The 22,161-nt window shown below is 44.8% G+C and overlaps 3 protein-coding genes and 1 pseudogene across 9 annotated transcripts; 3 read left to right on the forward strand and 1 right to left on the reverse strand.

Moving 5' to 3' along the window:
• The first annotated feature begins 833 nt into the window (after positions 1-833).
• On the forward strand, positions 834-10,514 carry LOC112901986 (mitochondrial GTPase 1-like). 6 transcript variants are annotated; one of them, XM_025970874.1, is made up of 7 exons: positions 834-1,194; positions 1,646-1,872; positions 2,309-2,413; positions 7,135-7,209; positions 8,486-9,106; positions 9,223-10,056; positions 10,228-10,514. In XM_025970874.1, exons 2-6 carry the CDS (start codon positions 1,708-1,710, stop codon positions 9,223-9,225), a joined length of 969 nt encoding a protein of 322 aa, XP_025826659.1. In that variant the 5' UTR covers positions 834-1,194; positions 1,646-1,707; the 3' UTR covers positions 9,226-10,056; positions 10,228-10,514. The 6 variants fall into 6 exon arrangements, with proteins under 6 accessions (XP_025826659.1, XP_025826657.1, XP_025826655.1 ...); XM_025970872.1 differs by having other exon boundaries at positions 834-1,223; positions 1,620-1,872; positions 8,486-10,056; XM_025970870.1 differs by having other exon boundaries at positions 834-1,223; positions 8,486-10,056.
• A 901-nt stretch (positions 10,515-11,415) lies between these two features.
• Positions 11,416-12,896, reverse strand: LOC112901989 (protein FAR1-RELATED SEQUENCE 11-like). Its single transcript, XM_025970877.1, has 3 exons — positions 12,480-12,896; positions 12,130-12,408; positions 11,416-12,032 (listed from the first exon to the last, which is right to left on the reverse strand). Exons 1-3 carry the CDS (start codon positions 12,735-12,737, stop codon positions 11,835-11,837), a joined length of 735 nt encoding a protein of 244 aa, XP_025826662.1. The 5' UTR covers positions 12,738-12,896; the 3' UTR covers positions 11,416-11,834.
• A 2,995-nt stretch (positions 12,897-15,891) lies between these two features.
• On the forward strand, positions 15,892-17,001 carry LOC112903686 (annotated as a pseudogene).
• Positions 16,699-19,021, forward strand: LOC112901987. Of its 2 annotated transcripts, none has more exons than XM_025970876.1 (3): positions 16,699-17,405; positions 17,555-17,683; positions 18,629-19,021. In XM_025970876.1, exons 1-3 carry the CDS (start codon positions 17,373-17,375, stop codon positions 18,770-18,772), a joined length of 306 nt encoding a protein of 101 aa, XP_025826661.1. In that variant the 5' UTR covers positions 16,699-17,372; the 3' UTR covers positions 18,773-19,021. The 2 variants fall into 2 exon arrangements, with proteins under 2 accessions (XP_025826661.1, XP_025826660.1); XM_025970875.1 differs by having other exon boundaries at positions 16,699-17,228.
• Positions 19,022-22,161: the final 3,140 nt, after the last annotated feature.

A 22,161-nucleotide genomic window follows, 5' to 3' on the forward strand; every position in this document is an offset into this window, starting at 1 on the left:
TAACTAATGCCATGTCATCTTTGACCGCAGCTCCTCTTGATCTTGACTGGATCCCCTTTGCTTCAAGCAGAATGGGCATCGGCCTTTCCCAATCCTCCATGGGCTCTGATTTTACTTACCAAAATTATACTTGCAAAATTTTGGCGTCACCACGCAGATGAAAATGATCGGAATCAATCGGTAAAAGGTCTAATCACTTTCGCTTTCACTTCTTTTACTCGGAAACGAAAACGATACGATATTGTCAAAAATAAAAACGGTGTCGGTATTCCAGTAATTTCGAAAACGAGACTAACCATCGAAAGCATGTCGATAACGATCGAAGCTCACCAAAAGGATATTTCAAAAACGATAAACACGTGAAATTGTAGAGCATTCCACTAGCCATATAATTTGATCCATCTCATATGCAAGTATTGTCGATTAGGATATTGATCCAACCATCCTTGTCACATGGTCAGTGTATATGTTCCAAATAGTCAATAGATGTGATGATGCGGTCCTCAACGTTTCACAAAAATCGATAACTATATAAGAGGGTACGTATTAGAGTGCCAACGGCTTCCGTCTACACATACATGTCATGTCCCATATATATACCAAAATGGATTGCATTCAGGCTGTCCGTGAATTATTTAATACATGAACCCATAAATCATAGTGATTCAGCATGTAGCTGATTGTTTTAGAGAATGCATATTTGACAAATTAAGAAAACGTTGGAAATAGTTCAGAAATGAAAGTAGATGAAATGAGCCAAAAAGACCTTACTGCCCTTTTATCTCTTCTTCATCTATCCTGTATCGCCGATTCGCCGTAACTGAGGCCTGGAGAGTAGTACAATCTCACCTCTCCCTCTCTCGTTCTCTTTCCCCCGGCAGATTTCTCTCCTATCGAATTCCAACCTGATTCCGAATAGAATAACTAGCCGCTAATTAGTATACGAGCATGCCAAGGAGTGCCTGCAGGCGGGGGGAGGAGGATTTCTTGGCTGGGGCTGGGCGCGTAATCGAGCTCTCAACCGAGAGGAAGCCGGCGGACGGCGGTGACCACCGCTTCGCGCACAGCCCACAGCCGCTGCCTCGCACTCAAGACACGGGCAAGGGCGGGACCGGCAGGGAATGTAGCAGCAGATCCTCTAGCTGACCAGCACCGGCGCAGGAGACACAGATCCGCCACTGAGGTGCTCACCAGGTACCAGTCGCGCTGCCCGTGGCCTGGAGGTACTTCAGAATGGTCTTGTGTGACTTGGATCCTGGGTAAAATTGCTGATGAATATAATTCGATAATTACCGACGGTATTTTACCGACTAAATACGGCATTTTTCGAAAACGATCGGAAGAGATCAAAATCATTTTCGTTTTCGGATTTTCGGTAACCGATATTGTTTTCGTTTAGCTCTATAATTCGGTAAATTCTTGGAAATGATTCCCGGTAATCCGAAATTGTTGCTTTCGTTTTCATCCCTATTGTTTTTTCAGCTTTGATGAAAAGTTTAGTGGAACGGGAGAAATGTTTGCGATACAATTGGCTTTATTTCATCCTGGCCCAACTTTCGTAAGCAGATGCAATTTGGTAACCGGCCACAATTTGGTAACCGGCCCATTCTTTCTAACAGAGGTTTTTCATTTTCCGCGTAAGCAGCTCCGGCGGAGCGAGCGAACCGGAGCAGCGCCGCCGTTGCGGAGGGAGCGGCCGTGCCAAGAATGAGGGGGCTGACGCGCGCGGCGAAGCGCGCCGGAGAGATGGCCTTCAACGCCGGCGGAGGCGCCGTCAACTGGTTCCCGGGCCACAGGGCCGCCGCCTCCCGCGCCATCCGAGACCGCCTCAAGCTTTGCCGACCCCTCGTCATCGAGGTCCGCGACGCACGCGTGAGTTTCTGGAGTTATCCTCCTTCTCCCTCCTCTAGTTGCTCACCTTTCTTTCCTTGCCATATTGCTGTTGCTCGAGAGTTCTTAGCGGGTGTGCTGTGTACTGAATCTTCTCGTGGCGCTCGGGTGGTGTTCGACGAAATGCTTTGCTTATTTCAGTCAGCGTAGGGATGCAGTTTCTTGACATAGTAATAGCCATCACAGCTCTTCTTGCTAGTCAACTTCGCAGCAGTACCCTGATAATTTCTTAACGAATGATGGTGCTTAGGCTCGATAGCTCCTTGATCACTAGCAGTGTCACCAGGTGGGCCATAAAATGTTCAACCCAGTTATTTTCATGGTGGCTCCCTTTTTGTTGTTTTCTGCATGATCATATACTTCCTTATTATTCTGCTTCACTGATTATTGGTATACAACCACTGTAACTTATGACCAGATTCCATTATCCTCAGCAAATGAAGACCTTCAACCAGTGCTTGCAGCTAAAAGGCGTATTCTTGCTCTAAACAAGAAGGATCTAGCAAACCCCAATATACTGAATGTATGTATCACCAGATAAGCTTAGTCTCCTCAAACTGCAATCCGCACTTCCTTCTATTTTTATTCTGTAAAGAAAAACTTAACGTGCAGTTTCTGTAACCATTGTTTTCTTACTTATGATATTCACCTTTTGTATTTGCTCAATGGGTATTTTTACTTTTTATTTACAGAGGTGGCTTAATCATTTTGAATCATGCAAGCAGGATTGTATTTCAATAAATGCACGTAGCAGCAGTTCTGTTAATCAGGCTAGTTAGATGTTAGTTTCATATTGATGCATTTTTTTACCATTGAAACTTCACAGAAGATATTTTTATGCTGGAGGATTCATGGTTGATTAAGTGTCAAATTGTATGGCATTCCATGTAGTGCAGTGCTTCTCTCGTAACTACTTAAAAAGTCAATTAGTATCATCGCCATTTTCTAAAATTATATGGCTGATAGATGTCTTTAACAATTGAACAATAATTAATGCCAAGAAAAAGAAAATGTGAACTCTAGTAGTATAACGTGAAATCTCTTGTTTGAAAACAGTTCTTTCAAATAGTTCTGAACGAACTAGTTGAAATATTCTCACTGCATTTACTGTTTGAGGTAATTATTGAAAGTATATGATCTTGTATCTTGTAAACATCATTATTTTGTTGTGTCCCTCCCAAAATTCAAATGTTGCTACAAAAAGCAAAAGAAGGAAGCACCACATATAGAAAAAACTCCATAGATGCCTTCAATTTTTACCATAAAAGCCTCCATTTTATTCCATTGAACAACCACAATTTTCTTTGTCTGCCTATAACCATATTGCGTGTGGAAGATGACTTGAATAAAAAAATGTAGTTCATATTTCTGTTACCATTCCTTTATCTGCTATTGCAGCATCTTGTTGTTGACAGCCAAAATTGGCAAAGATCGAGGGCGACCGGTCAGACCGGTCCGCCTGACCGGTTAGACCGGTCTGGCCTGTGTAATCTGAGTAGGTTTAGATTTGGTAATTCGAGATCTTTTGTAAACCGACTCGTGAAGGGGTACGACTTCCCCGACCTATATATATGAAGGCTATGGCCGATTGAGGGTAATCCCAATCGAATCAATACAATTTATCCTTTACTTTTTATCCTTCAAACCCTAGCTTTTCCAACCCTAATTCTGTTCTTCCTACGTCTCTACGGCGTTTGAAGGCGTTCTGAGTAGTCTGCCGACTCCAGAACAACCCTAGATCCATTAGCTCCAACGGGTCCCGCCCAAGCTTGTGGTTCTAGCTTTTCGCGCCGCCTTTGGAAGAACTGGTTTGACCGGCCTGCCTAGGAGCACCGCCGGTGACGGTTGTTGCAACCGTGCGTTCTAGCACACTCGTGTGTTGACCGGATTCGCATCAACATACTTTTTGGTGACTCCGCTAGGGAAAAAGATCTTGGTTCCAAAACCGATCTAATCTGCCCAAGCAAGGTTGGTGCCATTAGTGAGCTCGATCAGGATAATATCATCTCTGCAACCATCGAAGAGCTCACCGAGGAGGAGCGGCAAGACTATCTGGTGGCCGAAGAGCACTTTAAAGCACAGTTCTTGAAGGGATTCAAGAAGGATCGGTCCGGCCAGGTGAAGAGAGTGCAAGACTTCATGATGCCCGCCTTCACCCTCAAAGACAATGCAAGTCAAGGATCAGTTTGCATCCATCATAGAAGACAAGATTGCTGAGTCGAATAAGCAAACAACTGATCTATTGCTCAATCTTAACAACCAAATGCAAGTTTTGTCCAAGGGTGAAGGCGTAGATCATAGTTATTCCACTAAAACCCTTAACCCTAGTTCATCGGGTACGCCAGCATCTGCATCACAACCTTTATATGGCATGCCGCCGAACTATTTTGCTGGGCAAACACCACCGCCACCACCGGTCCAGCCGAGCACGGCAGAACCGGTCAGACCGGTCCAACAGACCAATGTGATGGTGGCCAACCCGGCAACACCAGCACCACTTGCATCGGTTCCTCGTTCGGCTAGCCTTAGCCGAACGAACGAATTGATGAATTTTGAGCCTCCATATACTACTGTAGCGTACAGTGTGCCGCCTATCCCTCTGCAAGGATGGGGTGTCCCTCGTGGGCCGGTTCCGGACGACGTTTGTAATGATTTATTGAAGCGCGCACCCGTTAGTTCTATAGAGACGATGGCACAAACTGATCCCATTGCACATCGTCTAACTTCTAATGCACAAACGTCCACAAGTGGAAATTACGAAGCCAATCTCGCTAGAATGAAGGAGGATCTGGCTAACATGTTTAAGACCAAACTCGGGTTGGATATGGGTAGATCTCATTTATATCAAAAACCATATTCCGATGATTTTGATTTTGTTTCTTACCCTGTTGGTTGGCGTGTTCCTGATTTTATAAAATTCAGCGGTGACGATAAGAGAACAACTTGGGAACACATTAGCCAATATCTTGCTCAACTTGGAGAGGCTAGTTCTAGCAATGCTTTGTGCGTTCACTTGTTTTCGTTATCTTTGACTGGAACTGCTTTCTCTTGGTTTTCTTCATTGCCTCCAAATTTGGTCCACTCTTGGAACGAATTAGAACAAAAATTTCATGACCATTTTTATAGTGGGGACAATGAAGCGAAATTGACAGATTTGACATCGGTTAGACAAGGTAGAGATGAATCTATCATGGATTACTTTAAGAGATTTAAAAATGTTAAAAATCGATGTTTTAATTTGTCGATTTTTGAAAGAGATTTGGCTGATTTGGTTCTTGGTGGTTTACGTTCTCATTTTAAAGAAAAGCTCGAGGGTTGTGATTATTTTTCGATTAATCAACTTCAAATTAGAGCTTTAAACCAGGAGTACAAATTTGCCAAAGAAACTTATATGACTCATCAGTCCAGTACACATATCGTTGATTGTAAATCCGATAATTCGAACGGTGAAGGAAAGAGAGTTTATGTTGCTGAGTTTGTATGGCCGTCCGAAGCTGAATCATATTCTTGTTCATCACTTAAGCCGACTCAAAGAATCGGCAAGAAGAAACTCGTTTTACTTTTGATGTTTCTAAGTGTAATTGCATATTTGATGAATTGCTTAAAAACGGACACATCAAGTTGTCTCATGCCATACCACCGCTTGAAGAATTAAAGCGGTATGCATATTGCAAGTGGTATAATTCTTCATCTCATGCAATGTAACACCCTAATTTTCAAATTAGGAACCTAAATAAATTTTGCTAGATTCTTTACAGGATCCATAAGGATTTTATTCCATTATTTTGATTTTAGAGCATTTATCGTGAATTAATAGTAATTTACTTAACCATAAAAAGAATCATAAGAAAACATAGGAATTGTGCATTTCATGCCGCATTGCATTGTTTTATTGTTTGTCTTCCATTTGAATTTAAATTTTAAATTCAAATTCAAATGCACTTGAATGCAATTCTTTTTCTCCCTCCTTTTCTCTTTGGGTCCGGCCCACTCTCTTTTTCTCTTTTCCCTCTCTCCTTTTCTTCCCGCAAGGCCCAGGCCAACAGCCTTTTTTTTTTCCACCGCACGGCCCAGCCCAGCTGGCCTTCTTTCTTTTCTTTCCTCCCCGCGTGGCCCAGCCTAGCGGCTGCTTGCGTTCTTCTCTTCCCCGGCCCAGTCAGCCCGCCCACGCGCCCCTCCTCTCTTCTTCCCTTCTCTCTCGCTGACAGGCGGGGCCCGCCTGTCGGGCGCGTCTTCCACCTCGAGCCAGACTTGGGTTTGAAAACGAGTCCGACCGAGGCACGAGTCCCGGCCTCCCCCGCCGCGCGCTGTCCCGGGTCCGCACGCCAAGGCACCCTCGGCCGCCTTATAAAACCGCCGCCTCCTTGCCTCGCAACCCTAGCCGCACCGCCGCCTTTGCCGCCAAGCTCGGGGACGCCGCCGTGCGCTGCCGAAGCTCCCCGTGGAGGTGGCCATCGTTGCCGGCCGGTTTTCCCTCTTTTTCCTGCCTTCCCACACGCACGATTGCTCGCCGGAGCTCCGCGACCGCACGCCGCCACGGTCTGCTTTCCCCGGCCCCTGGCGCCTCGTCCCGATCCCTTAAACGCGTTCCCCTCCTCACTCTCTTTCTCCCAGGCCAAACCCGAGTCGAAACCGTGGCCGGGATCGCATTTACGCGATTTCCCGACAAGCCCGCCTCCGCCCGCCGCCGTTTGCTGTCGCCGTCGGCGCAGCGCCGCCGCCCGTGCCACCCCAACCTCGCGTTGCCGTCCGATCCAGATCCGACGGTCTAGATTAGATCTAGACTGCAGTCAAATAACCGATACTGGACAACCCTAGGGTATTTTGCACTCTAGCCCCTGAGTTCTATCGAAATCAACCTGCAATCCACTACAGTTCAAAAGTATTCACGAATAGATCCTTTTTCTTCTGTTTAACCCCCTGTCCTTTTCTAAAATAGAACCCGCCATCCCTAGCCCCTCTGTTTTCAATCTAAACCCTAGATTTAAGGTTTAATTATGTTTTAACCCTCGGTTTCTTTGTCCGGAGCCCTTCTAGTTTCAAATCTTCTACAAATAAGCCCCTAGAATCATGTTTTAGCCATAACTTCTCCGTTTAACTCCGTTTTCATCAATTCTCGCGCTCACGCGACCCTTGCAACATATACAATAGCTTTATAATGCTGTTTTGATCTGTTTATATTGTTTGGTGTACTGTTTCTTATTTATTGTACTTGTTTGTTTGTATGTACTTGTGTTACGATAGATGGTGCACAGTTCGAGGGTCCGCAAGAGCAAGGCTGTGAAGACGTTCCTGAGCAGCAGCAGTACTTTGACGAAGGCGAGTGGTTCTTGATCATATTCCAGTCCTAATAACTTTATAAATACACCCATTTACTTTATATGCATGCATGTGTCTAGAATATGATGGATCCCAAACTAAGGATGTGCCTAGTTTCTTTCAAACTTTCTTGATTAAACATGAGTTATAATTATGTTGTAACTACGCTAGTTGCTTTTACTTACACTTTGGTTGAATAACCTGGAAATTACGCTACACTTGTTTAACTTCATGTTCGGAAATACTTTATGGTGATAATTAAGATCATTGCATTAATTGGAACATGGAGAATCACCCAGGAAAACAGTGCAACCACAATACTATATGGCTCTGGTCTTGACTAATTAATTAGAAACTTTAGCTTGTAATGGTCTTACCGATTGGGCAAGAGGGGAGTGCGTTGATGGGGTATTGCCTGGTCCTCTTGGAGGCTTTGTTTATGATCTTTGGCTAAGGTACCGCCTCATTAGAGAGGGTTTTGACCACTGTGGCTTGAAACCTTAGCGGACCGTTGCAAGTTAGGGAATCTTTGTAACAACCTCGTAGTGAATCCCTGCCACTCACCTTGAAAATGTTTAAGGGCGTTGCAAACCCGGGCATTAAGGGAAACAGAATTGTGGGTCAAGTGTACAATCTCTGTAGAGTGAAAACTGATATATCAGCCGTGCTCACGGTTAAGAGCGGCTTGGACCCTCACATGATAATTGAACTTGAAGATGATCTAAATTGATATTCTTTATTTATTGTTGTTATCTTATCTCTTTTAATTATTTAAGGGTTGGTATATTATTACATTTAGCTAATGCTTGCTAAATAAAATTTGATCAACTAAAATGCTTATCGCAGTCAAACCATGTCAGTTTATCCTTGATTTTGGCCTTGCATATCATATAATTTACTCTATTTGCTGAGTACCAACCATAAGTGTACTCACGCTTGCTTTATTAAAATCAATGTTGCTCAGAACAAGATAATTGTCCAGAGTTCCCTGAAGATCTTGAGGAGTTCTAGGCGTATGTCTCTCAGTCATCTGTCTGTGAAGTTGAAGTCCGCTGCTAGTTATAAATATTTATTTATTCGCCTAAGATTAAGACTTTTGGTCATATAATAAAGTACTATAATACTCTATTTCGTTATGACATTGCTTCGAGTATACACTTATATAGTTTATCATATGTGCGGAACTTGATTCTGGCGCACATATGAGATGCATTCGGTTCCTTTCCAAAACCGAGTGTGACATGCAACTAATGATTGTAATGTTTTCTGTCGACAGGTACAATCGGCCATTAATGAAGGACGATTGGTTTTGCCTAAGATGCAAGTTGATAAGGCACCACTCCCTATTCATACCATTGATCTGAGCAACGCCAAGGTACTCATTCGGCTAGAACAAGCCGAATGGGCCAAAGGGAAGAATGTGATCATTGGTGAAGCAAGGCTGAAAAATTCAGAAGATAAGATTCTGGCAAGGGAAGTCGTGCTAGAGAAGACTCCTGATGGGAAGGAGTTACAGAAAATTACTGTCAAAGCTTCTAAACTCGGGGGGCAAGCCAGTTCCTCACGAGCTTCGAGTCGGCCTGTTGCCCAGGCGCGACCGGTCAGACCGGTCCTTCCAACCGGTCAGGCCCAGGGCCGACCCAAGATGATCAAGCCCAGGCGCCCGGAAGTTGGCACTTGGAAGGTGAATGAGTCTAAGGTGCAGGGGAAGTTTGCAAAGCATAAACCCACCTTTCATCAGCTTCTGAACAAATACATGAAACAAAAGGCCGTTCCGAAAGATCGGCCATTAAAAAAGAGACCATGGTCACCTCCGCATCAAAATAGGCCATCATCTCCTCAGGGAGAATCCAGCAAGCGCAGGGGTGATGTTACTACTCCGTTTCCTCTGCAGAAGGTATATGCTACAATGCCTTGGGCACCTCCGCCATCGTGTTCTTCTTGCCCAACATGGGAGCATGGAGGAATTTGAATGCAATATTATCTGATGCCACATCTGCCATTTCACCATAGTGAGGAAGATCAAAGGAGACCGGTGTTCGACAGGTTGCCGCGGCCAGTTCACGACCGATTGGGTTCTCAGCAATCATGTTAGAGGCAGAAGCCTACACCAGTCTGACCGGTTGCTGACCGGTCATACCCAGGGCCGGGTCATTCTTCTTCTCTCAGACAAGAATACCGCGTTAAGCAGAAGAAGGAAGAGGTACAACCCATGCAGGTTGATACAGGGAAGACCACAACTAATGACGTCATGCAGATTGGTGATGTGAATGTGGACGTCAAAGACGTAGCTAAGGGACCGATTGTTGTTGGCAATCAGGTCAATTCTTCTGTCCCGAAATCTGTTATGGGTAATGATCATGGGGCCAGCAGCAGCAGTTCAACGGAGAGGTACTTTCAACCAAGGTGGTGTCCTCTGGGGTTTACTCATACTCAGAAGAGGAAGCTGCAGCGCTTGCGGTTCCAGGAGAAGCGGGAACAGAAACTCGAGAAGCAGAGGGATGAGCAATTCAACAAGTATAGACCTATTGTCCCTCAAGGCAAGGCGTGGAAGGTCAAGGCCACTGGTCAACCAGCAGGACCGGGCAAGCCGCCCCAGTCGACCGGTCAGATGACCGGTCAGATGATGGGTCAGACCGGTTACTCTTGAAGCAGTGCAGACAGCTGGGGGCGTGTGTCCGTTCTTTTCATTCCAATGTAGATGCTGCTGCTGCTGCTGCTGCCTCAAGATGCTCAATCAGGCATCTTCATGATGTAATCTCGAAATTGAATGAGGAGAAGAGGAGGCTGGTTTCCGAAATTGGTTTTAATGGAATTGGATTTATTTCGAGAAACTATAAATTCCCTGTAAGTTCTATCTTTCTTATATTGTTATTATTGCATAATATATGCTTTGTTTTGGAGATGCTTCTCATACGGGTGCTATGTATTTCAGAGACAAATTCTTCTATATGTCTGTATAAAAGGATCTCTGGGAAGATATTTGGGTAATCATTTGTCTACTGCTTATTTTTGTAGGCAAATCAGATATGTTGTGCATCTGGCTTTGTGAAGTGCCTGCTGTGCACCATGCTTCTACAAAGGGTGGAAAATCCTGTTGAATGGCACCATGTACTGAAAGCTGACGACTCAAGTCATATATACCCTTTTCACTAAAAATTGGGATACTCAGTACCTTTCCTGTGTCAGATTTGTTTGTTGTACAACTTCAGCTTTAACAGTAATAATTTCCTGACTTTCATAGGTTTATTTATGGTTTTGAATATTATTGCTTGCTACGAATGATGTAATTGGTCCTTTGTATTCATCGAATCCCCTATATTGTTGTTTCTCTTTCTGGCATTTTCCATTATTTTTAATGTAGCCCTATGGATTGGTCCTATCGATTGTTGATGATGCAAGTTACTCTGATAGGTAAGTTTTGTTGTGTTCCTGGACGTATATATGTTTCTTTCTGAAATAATTGCTTGGATCCATGTTAATTGAAGCGTATGAACAATTCCTCTTTTGATGTGTTTGTGCGTCGTTTTGATAAGAATTCTCTTGTTCGCTTATTTCGCTACTGCGCTCCTGCAATTTGCCTGTAGTGATTGTGGTCTATCTGCTGCAATTTATGCGTTTGCCTACGACGGACGTGATACATTCTCCTTATCGGAATCTGAGTTATTTCAATTTCTTGAGGACTATAAATTCCCAGTAAGTTATCTACTTCATGTTTCTGTATTCTTAATATCTCTATGCTTTCATCAGGAGATGTTTACTGTTTCTATGATTTTTATTTCTGAAGACAATTCTTAGTAATTAATGTGTACGAAGAGGTTTTGGAATTTATCTGGTACGCACAAATTCCTGCTTTTTCATTGTAGGCATCACAGATATGTAACGCACTTGGCTTTGTGAAGTGGTTGTTGGGCACCATGCTGGTTCAGAGGGTTGGTAATCCGGTCGAATGGCAAGATTTAGTGAAATATGGGGACTCAATTCATAGGACTTCTCGCATCTAGAAATTGTGATATCGAGCACCACCTCTGTGTCACACGTGCTTGTAGTTTTCAAGCGTGTAATGTTCTTTCCATTTGGAATGTACTGTGTGTTACTGCTCACCTATATTTGTAATAATTGTTGGACAGGATGGGTTCAAGTGCGATATTTTTATCTCACTAACTTCTTCTCAATTTAGTCATTCTGTGCTCTGAACAAATTGACTTTATGAAGATCGATGGTCTCTAAGTTAAAACAATAGTTTTTACAATTATAATACATTCAAATGGTTACACTTCCCATTCTTAGTTGTTTATGGGAAGTGGCAATGCATATTTCTATACGATTACGCTAAGCCTCCTTGTCTTCCACCCTTTTGGGTTCTCTCCGTATGTTGTTGTATTATGCTCTGATTCAATCATACTATTCCGTCTCTTCTTATCCTTTGAAAGTTGAGCTAGGTATGACTTGACCCCTGTGTTTGGCGGTCTTCCGCCGCCGGATGGCCTTGAAGGGCAAGACATAGGTATTTGATCATTGTCTATACCATTTATTTCCTCTGCTTCTTTTCTGCCTTTTATTTGTGGAACCCCCTTTGATACCATTCGGTTGAGTTTTTCCATTGCCACCTGGAAGTCGTCATCTCATATCTCTTCCTTTGCGCTGACCACCTCTATTACCTTCTTCAGTAACAGGTTCTTCTTAATCTTATCTGGTGTTTCCATTGTTGGAGGAATTATCTGAACTGATGGGACTTCCAGGTTGGTTACTAAGCTGTCTTTCAACCACCTCCCCATGATATTGTCTTTGGGTATTTCCTTCCTGTCTAGTGTCATCAAGACCTGTATCAATGTGCAGTACATGGAGAATTAGTTTTGCTGAAGTTTACATCTTTCTTTTTTTTTAGCAGAGTATCAACGGATTTCTATTTCATCGTACCTTCAAAGAGTGTCTGCATAGCATGCCCTTGTGCTCGTACAGTCCGCAGCTGCAATGTATGACTTCACTGTATCGTATTGTTACCTTGAACAGGTTAGCTTTTGGGTTCTCGTCAAACATTGTATGAACTAGCACAAATGTATAATCATTCATGCGCTCCTTGATTCTGTAGTTACCAGCTTTGTATATTTCTTCGCGGAAAATGTGGTACACAGCTCGAGTGTAGATACTTCTTGCATGTCGCTCGATAGGCACTCCAATCCTTAGCTTCTTTGTAACCTATTTGAAACCAGTATTCATGCGAGCATTTGTTTGCGGTCATTGAATAAGCTTTGTCTTAGTTTACTTACCTGTTTGCTGATGTGGCTCTCTCTTCCTTCATCATTTTGTCGGCAGACTTGTAGTTCATTGAACTTGCTAACGAAGACATGCATTGGAGCTGACCGTTGGATAATTTGTTTCAGCATGTGGTTCGCGCTCTCACTTCTTTGGGTGCTGGTCATTCCTGCGCAGAAGACTCCCATAAAATACGGTTTCGCCCATCTTAACCGGTACCTGTACAACCTCGTCATGAATTTGATCTTCTCAAGCTTGTATGTTCTTATCATTCTTTGCCACTTCAGCTCGAATTGACGCTTGCACTCTTCAGTGATTAGCTTGCGGAAGTTTTCTTTGAACCCACTGTATTTGGTGTACACACTTCCAATTTTCTGTTTTGCCTTTCTTAGGACGTGCCATCTGCACCAACGGTGCCGAGTATCTGGTTGTTTTCATCGCTTTGGCCATTGCTGCTCATTGATCTGTTTGAAGTTCATTTATTAAGTTACCAGTCCTCACAACTCAATTTATATAGTTATATACATTAACAAGTTTCAACTCATTCAAGTGTAACAAATTTGTAATTTTCAGTTCAAATCCATATTGTTACTAACCTGTCAGCATTGTTTGTGGAGCCTTTCCGCCCATGATATCCACAAAATTTGAAAAACCCCACTCAAAATCTTCTGTCGTTTCAGTTGTTAATAGCAGGCCACCAAATATCACGGATTGGAAATGATTGTTAACACCCACAAACAAGCCAAAAGGTAGCTTGTATAGGTTTGTACTGTATGTTTTGTCAAAAGTTATTGCGTCTCCAAACCTCTCGTAGTCATCCTTGTTCTTCCCCGTGCTCCATAGCATTGACGTCAGCTTACCTTCTTTGTCCAGCTTGAATTTGACGGTCATCCTGTTATCTTTTGCTCTCATGTCATGTAAAATTTGCATGGTCCTTCCTAGGTCCTCCCTCATATTCTCCTGCGCTATCTTTGGCAGACATTTCTGATTGTTTCTTTCCTCAATGGTGCCTGTGGGTTGCTGCTGTCTACCCTTAGGATGCTGCATACTTTACTGATACTGACGTTGTTTTCTCTCAGCTTTTTGATGAAGTCCATTGTTATCGCATCAATTTGGTTGTGCGAGTTCCACTGCTTATTCTCTGCATAGCTGTTGGACAGTGGGTGGTTGTGTTCATCCTTCATCATGCTTATGTACCATCCATGGTCTTCTGTTCGTAATAATCTTATCATTGCTTGGCATCCAGTCCTGCATGAAGATATATTTGTTGGCTCCTTCCTGCCCTGTAGAAGTTGAGGTTTTTGTAAATGTATTCACATTACAGTTATTTATTATTGCTTATTACTGTTTGCCTTCAATTTAGTCTCACCTGACAGGAGCAAATGATATCTTGTTTTGTCTTGTATGAGTTTGAATTTGTCCGGCTTCTCCCGTAGCGGATGCCAAACCCTCTTTCCCACGAGTATAGGTTGTAGAAATCATGGGCTTCTTCACAACTGTTAAAATCTGTTCCTACTGCTGGGTAGAATACGTAGCTGCTGCCATTTTTTTCATGCTGTCTCAAAGCCCTGCTTACTGCGGTCTCTTGCCATGGTTCAATCCTTGCTGCCGGTCCGTTAGTGGCACGTTTCCTGTAATGGCGTAGCAGGCTGAAGGTCAGTTTATGTGATTCAGGCAGCATAGGGTATGGCAATTTTCTATCTTTGTAGGCATCAGGCTTTGGCCACTTATATTTAAAATGTTTATAATGTTATACTTTGTCAGAAACTTATATCCTTTTTTTACTTGCATCGTATAATCGAATTCTTCTCATATGTTTTGATGTGGCAATCATACTGAGTTATATGCAGCAGCTGTTTTGGGTTCCAACTCCTAACAAGTTTAACCAAGATAAACTTCTGATCTAACCTTATTCGGGTAGTTGATGATGTTAACAGCCGTTCTAACTGCAGGCGCTGTTCCTCACTATTTCTGGATGGGTGACCTTTGCTGGTTCCCTGACGATAAACCGCGAGCTCCAACTGTTGGTCTCCAGCCGAATCGTTTATGCGGGTCTGTATTCTTCCCTGTATGCAATAACCAAAAATTCAGCGTACAACGATCTGAGCATCTTATACGCAAGGGCCGAAAACCTATATCTCGGATTGATTCGACTAACGAAACTTTACCAATTAATGATAACATCCTTATATACGAATAGAATCGGCTTATAGTCTAACAAATTTGAGTGAAATCAGAGCCTTTTTTGGCAGGAAACGAAAGAGTACCTCTGTATCCCCCTGTTCTTCGTCCCCAACGGAGGCCGTCGATGCACACGGAGCACCGGCATCACGCCATCTCACTATTTCCGCAGCGCCGGACCGCGGATCCATAATTTGGTGAACTCCTACACCCCTCTACTGATCTCAACAGATGTCACCAGCAATCCAAGAGTCGCATCCCGAGTGTTTGCACCTCGCCGCCGGCCAGTGCGCGGGGAGGCAGAGTTATGGCCGCCGTAGCCTTTTTTTTTCTCTACCACTAAAAAAAACCCAACCGGGACGTAATCGTCGTTCGACCGTCGCCTGAGGTGCGACCCGGCTCGCTAAACATGTTTCGTTCAGCCTCCAAACGCCAATGATCGTCCGATGATTTTCGTTCAGCCGCTGAGCTCTCTGGCGCGTCGGATGAATCGGCCGTCGCACCCGCGCTCCGAAATCATCGCGTGATCGCCCGTGATTCTGTCGTTAGGTTTCCTATCCTTTGTACGCGCAGCAGGCAACTCGCCGTGATCGCGCCCGCGCCCACGTGATCGCCTGCCGTCGTCGCACCTCCTCTACGTCGCCATCCTGATCCCTCGGCGTCGCGGCCCTCGCAGCCGCTGCCTCGCCGTCGCGAACTCGGCAGCCGCGAGCCCTCGCCGCCGCGACCACTCGCCGCTCGCCTGAGGTGCGACCCGGCTCGCTAAACATGTTAATCATCGTCATCCGTCCGATCTCTCCTTCGCTAATTCCACAGTTAGCGATGCGGTTTCCATCCGTCGTGCGTCGTTCGAATTTCAAAACGCGTAAAGCTCGCGCTTTCTTCCCTTTTTCTCTCACCTGATTCCACTAAATCTAAGGCCCGGCGTCCAGAGGGTCATCGCTATCCTGCGGGCCTGACCTTCCGTCGTTGTTGCGATCTTGGCTCCACCGATCCCGGCGTAGTCTCCTCCGAGTGTACCATCGCCACTCGACTCCACCGATCCCGCCGTTAGCTACGTCGTGTGTAGGGTGGGCGGGATCGCACGTCGCCGATCTGCCGCCGTCGCCATACTGGCCGTGGCCATCTCCCGCCGTCGCCATCCCCCGCTGTCGCCATCTCATCGGTCCCTGGGCTTCGGTTGTTTAAGGTACGGTTGGCTCGCCGTCGGGCAGCTGCGGCGGGCGTTCCAGAATAGGTGGGCGAATGGCGGAGGCCGCTTGTGGGGGCAGGGCGTACCTGTTTGACTTCCTGCGCATGGTGAGGATCGACGCGGCCACCGGCGAGGAGTCCGCGCTGGTGTGGATCGATGACCGCGGGGCATGCTTCTTCCCGGCGTCGGACTGCGGCGGAAGGAAGCGGAGGAGAGACTACGCGCCGGCGGAGGACGAGGCCGAGTCCTCGGCCGTGGACGAGCGCTCCGGGGAGAGCCGCGGGGCGGAGGACGCTGCCAAGAGGGATGAAGGCGAGCGGGGCGTGGGGGAAGAATGCGGCGGCGAGGCTGGAGGAGAGCGACAAGTACTACCAGGTCGTCAGCAAGCTGTTCCTCAGCTACGGAATGGCGTCCCTCGGCGCGGTGATCACGGCGGTCCGCAAGGTCACGCAAGGCGCGAGGGCCAGGGCGTTCCAGCAGCAGGAGCAGCTGCTCACCGCCGTGCACGGCGGCACGGCGCCGCCGCCGGGACCCCCAAGTTCGCATGGTACGGGGTGTCAGCGGAGGACGTGGCCACCGTGGTGGAGACGTGGAGTGCGGTTCCTCATGTACGGGGCGTCGGCGGTCGCAAGCACGGCGACGGCCTCCACCTCTCGCCGCCTCAGTGCCCCTACACAAGGTGAGTTCCTACGTCCCTGGTTGTGGTATCTCCAAATTCGTCCCGCCGTCCTGTCGCCCCTCACCTTCCGTTCCCCCCTCCCCACTGTCCCCTCCTCCACTGTTTTTTTTTTAGGAACCGCCGCCGCCGCTCCGCATCCTCGACGGGGCCGCCGTTCTGCATCCACGGAGGTGTCGACCGGACGCGCTGCCATCTCCGCAATCCCTCGTTCTCGGCCTCCTCATCCTCGCGGACGGTGTGGCCTCGGCCGTGCCTGGTGGGCTGGCCTGGCCGCCCACGCATCTGTACTGATGGAGCTAGCAGTTCAGGGACACAGTCTCTTCTAGATAAGTGGAACAGATTTGATTTGATTTGGTCACGTCTACTTCTTGATTGATGGTTATCAGTTATCATCAATAAGAAATAGCAATGCACAGTCCCGTTGCTGTTTTAAGTTACTGCTTGTTTAATTCCTCTTGTTTATTTGTTTTCTTTGCAGATGTAGTAGTCAAGCTTGAACAATTGATGCGTTCTGACTTCTGAGGGAGATGTAAGGTTAATGGCACAAGCACGTGGGGGCATGTAACAATTGATGCAATGGGACTATTGGCACATCATACAGCAATGGATCACCTGTATAGTGATCACCTGTATAGCAATGGAAGTTTAAGAAATGGAAAGAATATATTTGTCCCAATGTTCAGGATGTTTAAGAAATGGAAGTCAATGGAGGCATGTAAAGCGATCACCTGTATAGCAATTCGCTCCCCATATTATTTATTTATGTCAGTTGTTCAAGTTGTTTGTAGATGGGTACAGATCGTTTGCTATGTTTAGTGGAACACATCATACAGTTTTTACTTCCAATTCCTGAAAATGGTTCTTATGTTGCCAAAGTGGGACACATTTGTATGTAATCCTCTCCTTTTTTTAGCCAAGTGTATGCAATCTAATTAGTGACAAGCATGTCTTTTAAGGGTCCAATCAGCATGACCAGACCATGCAGCATCTCCTAGAAATTAGTTTCTGTTTTTAATCTTTGTAAATCTTGAATGCAGGGAGTTGTTTACTGGCAACCTCCTGAGTCAGCTATGAATAAGATTGAAAAAATCATCAGGGAACCAGCAATCAATAGATATAGTTCTGATGACGGACTTCCTGAACATCGTGAAGCACTTCTCGAAAAGGTAAATTCTATTCATCATGGGATATACAATATATTTCCCACCATAAGTCTTACCGCTCTGCAATTAACATTCAAGACTCAAGATCCTGGTTTCTACGAACTTTGAAATCAAATTTTAATAGAAATATGTGATCTCAACGCTAAGGGTTGCATTGGCAAATGGCAATCACAAGTGACCGTGAAGTGTTTCAGAAATACTATTTTTTTTCCACAGAGAAGATTCCGAAAAGTTTTTCTGTTCTCAAAGTTATTGTCCCCGGAAGCATCTAATTTTCTAAAAACGCAATGAGTTAGTTTGCTTGAATTACATTCAGCGGAATTACATTATCACTTGAATTGGTTTGCTTGATAAATAAATATTTGGTGTTATTGTGCATTGGTTTGAAACAACTATCTATTTTTCTTGAAAATGTCAATATTTGCTTAGAGATTTATTGCTTTTGCCGTTGCAACGCCGCACATACCTAGTTTTCTCTCTAGCTTTGCTTTTTTGGTTCCTTCGGTCGGAAGCCGGCTACAGTCCGTTTGACCTGAAGTCGTCCTGACATGTTGACTTTTGTGTCACCAGATTAATTCTAACCTCTTACCCTGCGGACGTAACCGGTAATCTGCTTGCTAACACAGCCGATTGGATAGCACGTATCTAAAAGCTACCTGTATCCTCCATCGTCCGATGGAGGTGGACACGTGCCGCTGTGTTCAGCAAATCCGCATTGCATTCAAAAGCTCAATTACATATGTTTTTTGCCAATTCCTTGTTCTGTGTATTTTGCTTTGTTTGAGTTCGATTATTCAACCAAACAAGTTGTACTGTTGCAACTGTCCATTCCTCTACCTAATTGTGCTTCCCATCTTCCTTTTGCAATCAATGGGTTCCCTCCAGATCGCTCCAGATCACCTGTAGCATTTCCTACGAAAGCTAACAAACCTTGTACTTTTGTTCCAGGATTTAGTGACGGAGGTCCAGAGTATGCAGTACGTGCCTGGAGTTCGCTGGCAACACCGAGGAAGAGAGCGAGCTGGAAAGCCTCATAGACATGCAGCTCACGGCTCTTCGCAAGGTGTTCAGAATACCTCACAAGCCGTTTGATGAAACCCACGGCCCTACCTCGAAGAAGCTGCTGACTCTCTTCAGGTCAGGGAAGCTTGGCCCGTTCATCCTCGACGACCTTCCGGATGAGCAGTAAATTCAAGAATTAACCTGCCTCCACGGGCCCTTTTTGCTCTGCGCAGCTAATGTTTTGTGATGGAAGGGATTAGTACGAGCTGCACGGCACATAGCATCCTGCAGGGAGCAACCTGTGAATAAAAATTACAAGTAGCCAACAGATATTTTCAATGCTGCTGTGTGCTATCCTTGGTATGCAGGATACCCTTTTTCTGATGATGTCCGTAGGTTTTGTTAATAGCAGGGGTAATGGGGTATGCTTCTCTGTCGCTCTGGCTGGCTGTTGGCATGGACAAAACGTGGCTTGCGCCTGATTCAGAATTGAAGTGCTAGTGTCATGAGTGAACTGGGGCAAGAAGGCATGCAGAGAAGAGAACAGGAAAATGCAAAACCATCTCTTACCCCTACCGGCCAAGGATAAACCTCAGGTTTGATATCCTGTGGTCTTATTAATGCGGCATATATTTCAATGGTAGGCAATTTTACCTATGACATCTCTCATAGCTATGTATAGGATAATTGTGTAGAATGCACGCACGTGTGTTTACTGGAATGGACATGCACATTTCTTCTTGAAAGAAGACACTTGGATCCATTTCGCTTGCTCAAACATTCGGGCAGAAAATAAGTAAACTTTGATCCAGCACAAACTTTTCCCATGTACATACCTAGGTGTACGCGAGATAAATAAACAAAGGAAGAGTGGAACCAGGCGTAATCGCTCTCCGCTAACCACTTTGCGAAAGGCAGGCACATACCGCGGACCTTGAGGCCTTTTCCGCGTGCTTGTACGCAAACCCGCCATGAATCGCGCACACGGCGCCGACAGCCATCCATCTCGAGCGCCGTGGACGGGGCCGGGCCTTTCTTTTTCCCGAGGGGCTTTCAATTCGGTCGCACGAACGAGGCAACCGCAGGCGCAGCAGCGGGTCGTCAGGGCATGGAAGCAAGCTGTGACAGACAGGAGGACGACGCCCTGGCCCTGCACGCCGTACTTGACGCGCGAATTGAAGATACGCAGGCCGGCGAGTTCCCCTCCCACACGGCGCCCAGCTAATTAATGGCGCGCCAACTAGCCGCTCTAGGTACCTATGCTCCCGCCAAGTTTTTCAAGCTTCAAGTTCATAATATAGTATCTTTTCTTTTTGTCTCAAATGCGCTTGTTTAGGAGGAACTAAATTCCATAGATATCTGGCACAGTTGTCTCACCAAACAGTTCCAGCGGGATTTTGTGGAAGGAGTCTTAAATAAGCTCCTCAAGTTATCCTGAGGCACAAGATATTTATGCTAGTTTTGCTAATTTTTTATATGATGCAGTATCTAGAAGGAAATTCAGCATATTTTCACGCATTAGGATTCAAAACTTATCCAATAAATATGTAATTCCAAATTTATCTAATAAAGATGTCACTATATGTCACACCCGGTTTTAGAAAGGAACCGAATGCATCTCATATGTCTGTCAGGATTAAGTTCCACATATACGATAGACGATACAAGTGTATACCCAAAATAATATCATAACGAAAGAGAGTATCATAATACTTTATTACATGACCGAAAGTCTTAATCTTAAGCGAATAAATAAATGTTTATAACTAGTAGCGGACTTCAACTTCACAGGCAGATGACTGGGAGACATACACCTAAAACTCCTCAAGATCTTCAGGGAACTCTGAACAATTATCTTGTTCTGAGCAGCATTGGTTTTAATAAAGCAGGCGTGAGTACACTTATGGTTGGTACTCAGCAAGTGGAGTAAATTATATGACATGCAAGGCTAAAATCAAGAAAAGGCTGACATGCTTTGACTGCGATAAGCCTTTTTAGTTGACCAAATTTTATTTAGCAAGCATTAACTAAATGTAAGTATATACCAACTCTTAAATAAATAAAAGAGATAAATTAACAACAATAACTAAAGAACATCAATTAGATTATCTTTAAGTTTAATTATCATGTGAGGGTCCAAGCCGCTCTTAATCGTGAGCACGCTTGATATATCAGTTTTCACTCTGCAGATGTTGTACACTTTACCCACAACTCGTGTTTCCCTCGATGCCCGAGTTTGCAAAACCCTTAAACACTTTCGAGGTGAGTGGCAGGGATTCACTACAAGGCCTTTGCAACGATTCCCTAACTTATGACAATCCACTAAGGTTTCAAGTCAAAGCGGTAATAACCCTCTCTAGTGAGAAAGTACCTTAGCCAAAGACCATATATCATAAAGCCTCAAGAGGACCGAGCTATACCCCGACGATGCAACCCCTCTTGCTCTTTCAGTAAGATCGTCATAAGCTAGTGTTTCTAATTAATTAGTCAAAACCAGAGCCATGTAGTATTGTGGTTGCACTATTTTCCTGGATGGTTCTCCATATTCCAATTAATGCAATGATCTTAATTATCACCGTAAAGGTATTTCAGAAAATGAGTAAAACCAGTGTAGCGTGATTTTCAGAATATCCAACTAAAGTCTAAGTAAAAGCAACTAGCATAGCTATAGCATGAATATAACAACCCAGGTTTAATCAAGGAAGTTCAAAAGAAACTAGGCACATCCTTAGTTTGGGATCCATCGTATTATAGACATATACATGCATATAAAGTAAATATGTGTATTTAGAAAGTTATTAGGACCGGAATATGATCAAGGACCGCTTGCCTTCATCAAAGGACTGCTGCTGCTTAGGAATGTCTTCAAAGCCTTGCTCTTGCGGACCCTCAAACTGCGCACCGTCTATCGTAACACACAAGTACATACAAACAAATAAGTACAATAAATAAGAAACAGTATACCAAACAATATAAATAGGGCAAAACAACATTATGAAGCTATTGTATACATCGCAAGGGTCGCGTGAGTGCGAGAATCGATGAAAACGGAGTTAAAACGGAGAAGTTATGACTAAAACATGATTCCATGGGCTTATTTGTAGAAGATTTGAATCTAGAAGGGCTCTGGACAAAGAAACCGAGGTCTAAAACATAATTAAACCTTAAATCTAGGATTTAGATTGAAAAACAGAGGGGCTAGGGATGGCGGGTTCTATTTTAGAAAAGGATAGGGGCTTAAACAGAAGAAAAAGGATCTACTCGTGAATACTTTTTAACTGCCGTGGACTGCGGATTGATTTTGATAGAACTCAGGGGCTAAACTGCAAAATATACTAGGGTTGACGGGTATCGGGTTTTTTGACTCCGGTCTAGATTAGATCTAGACCGTCGGATCTGGATCGGACTGCTACGCGGGGTTGAGGCGGTGCGGGCGGCGAGGGTTTGCGGCGGCAGCTCGTCGGAAAATCGCGTAAACG

The sequence above is a fragment of the Panicum hallii genome, chromosome 8 (genome assembly GCF_002211085.1).
Source record: "Panicum hallii strain FIL2 chromosome 8, PHallii_v3.1, whole genome shotgun sequence".
Lineage (NCBI taxonomy): Eukaryota > Viridiplantae > Streptophyta > Magnoliopsida > Poales > Poaceae > Panicum > Panicum hallii.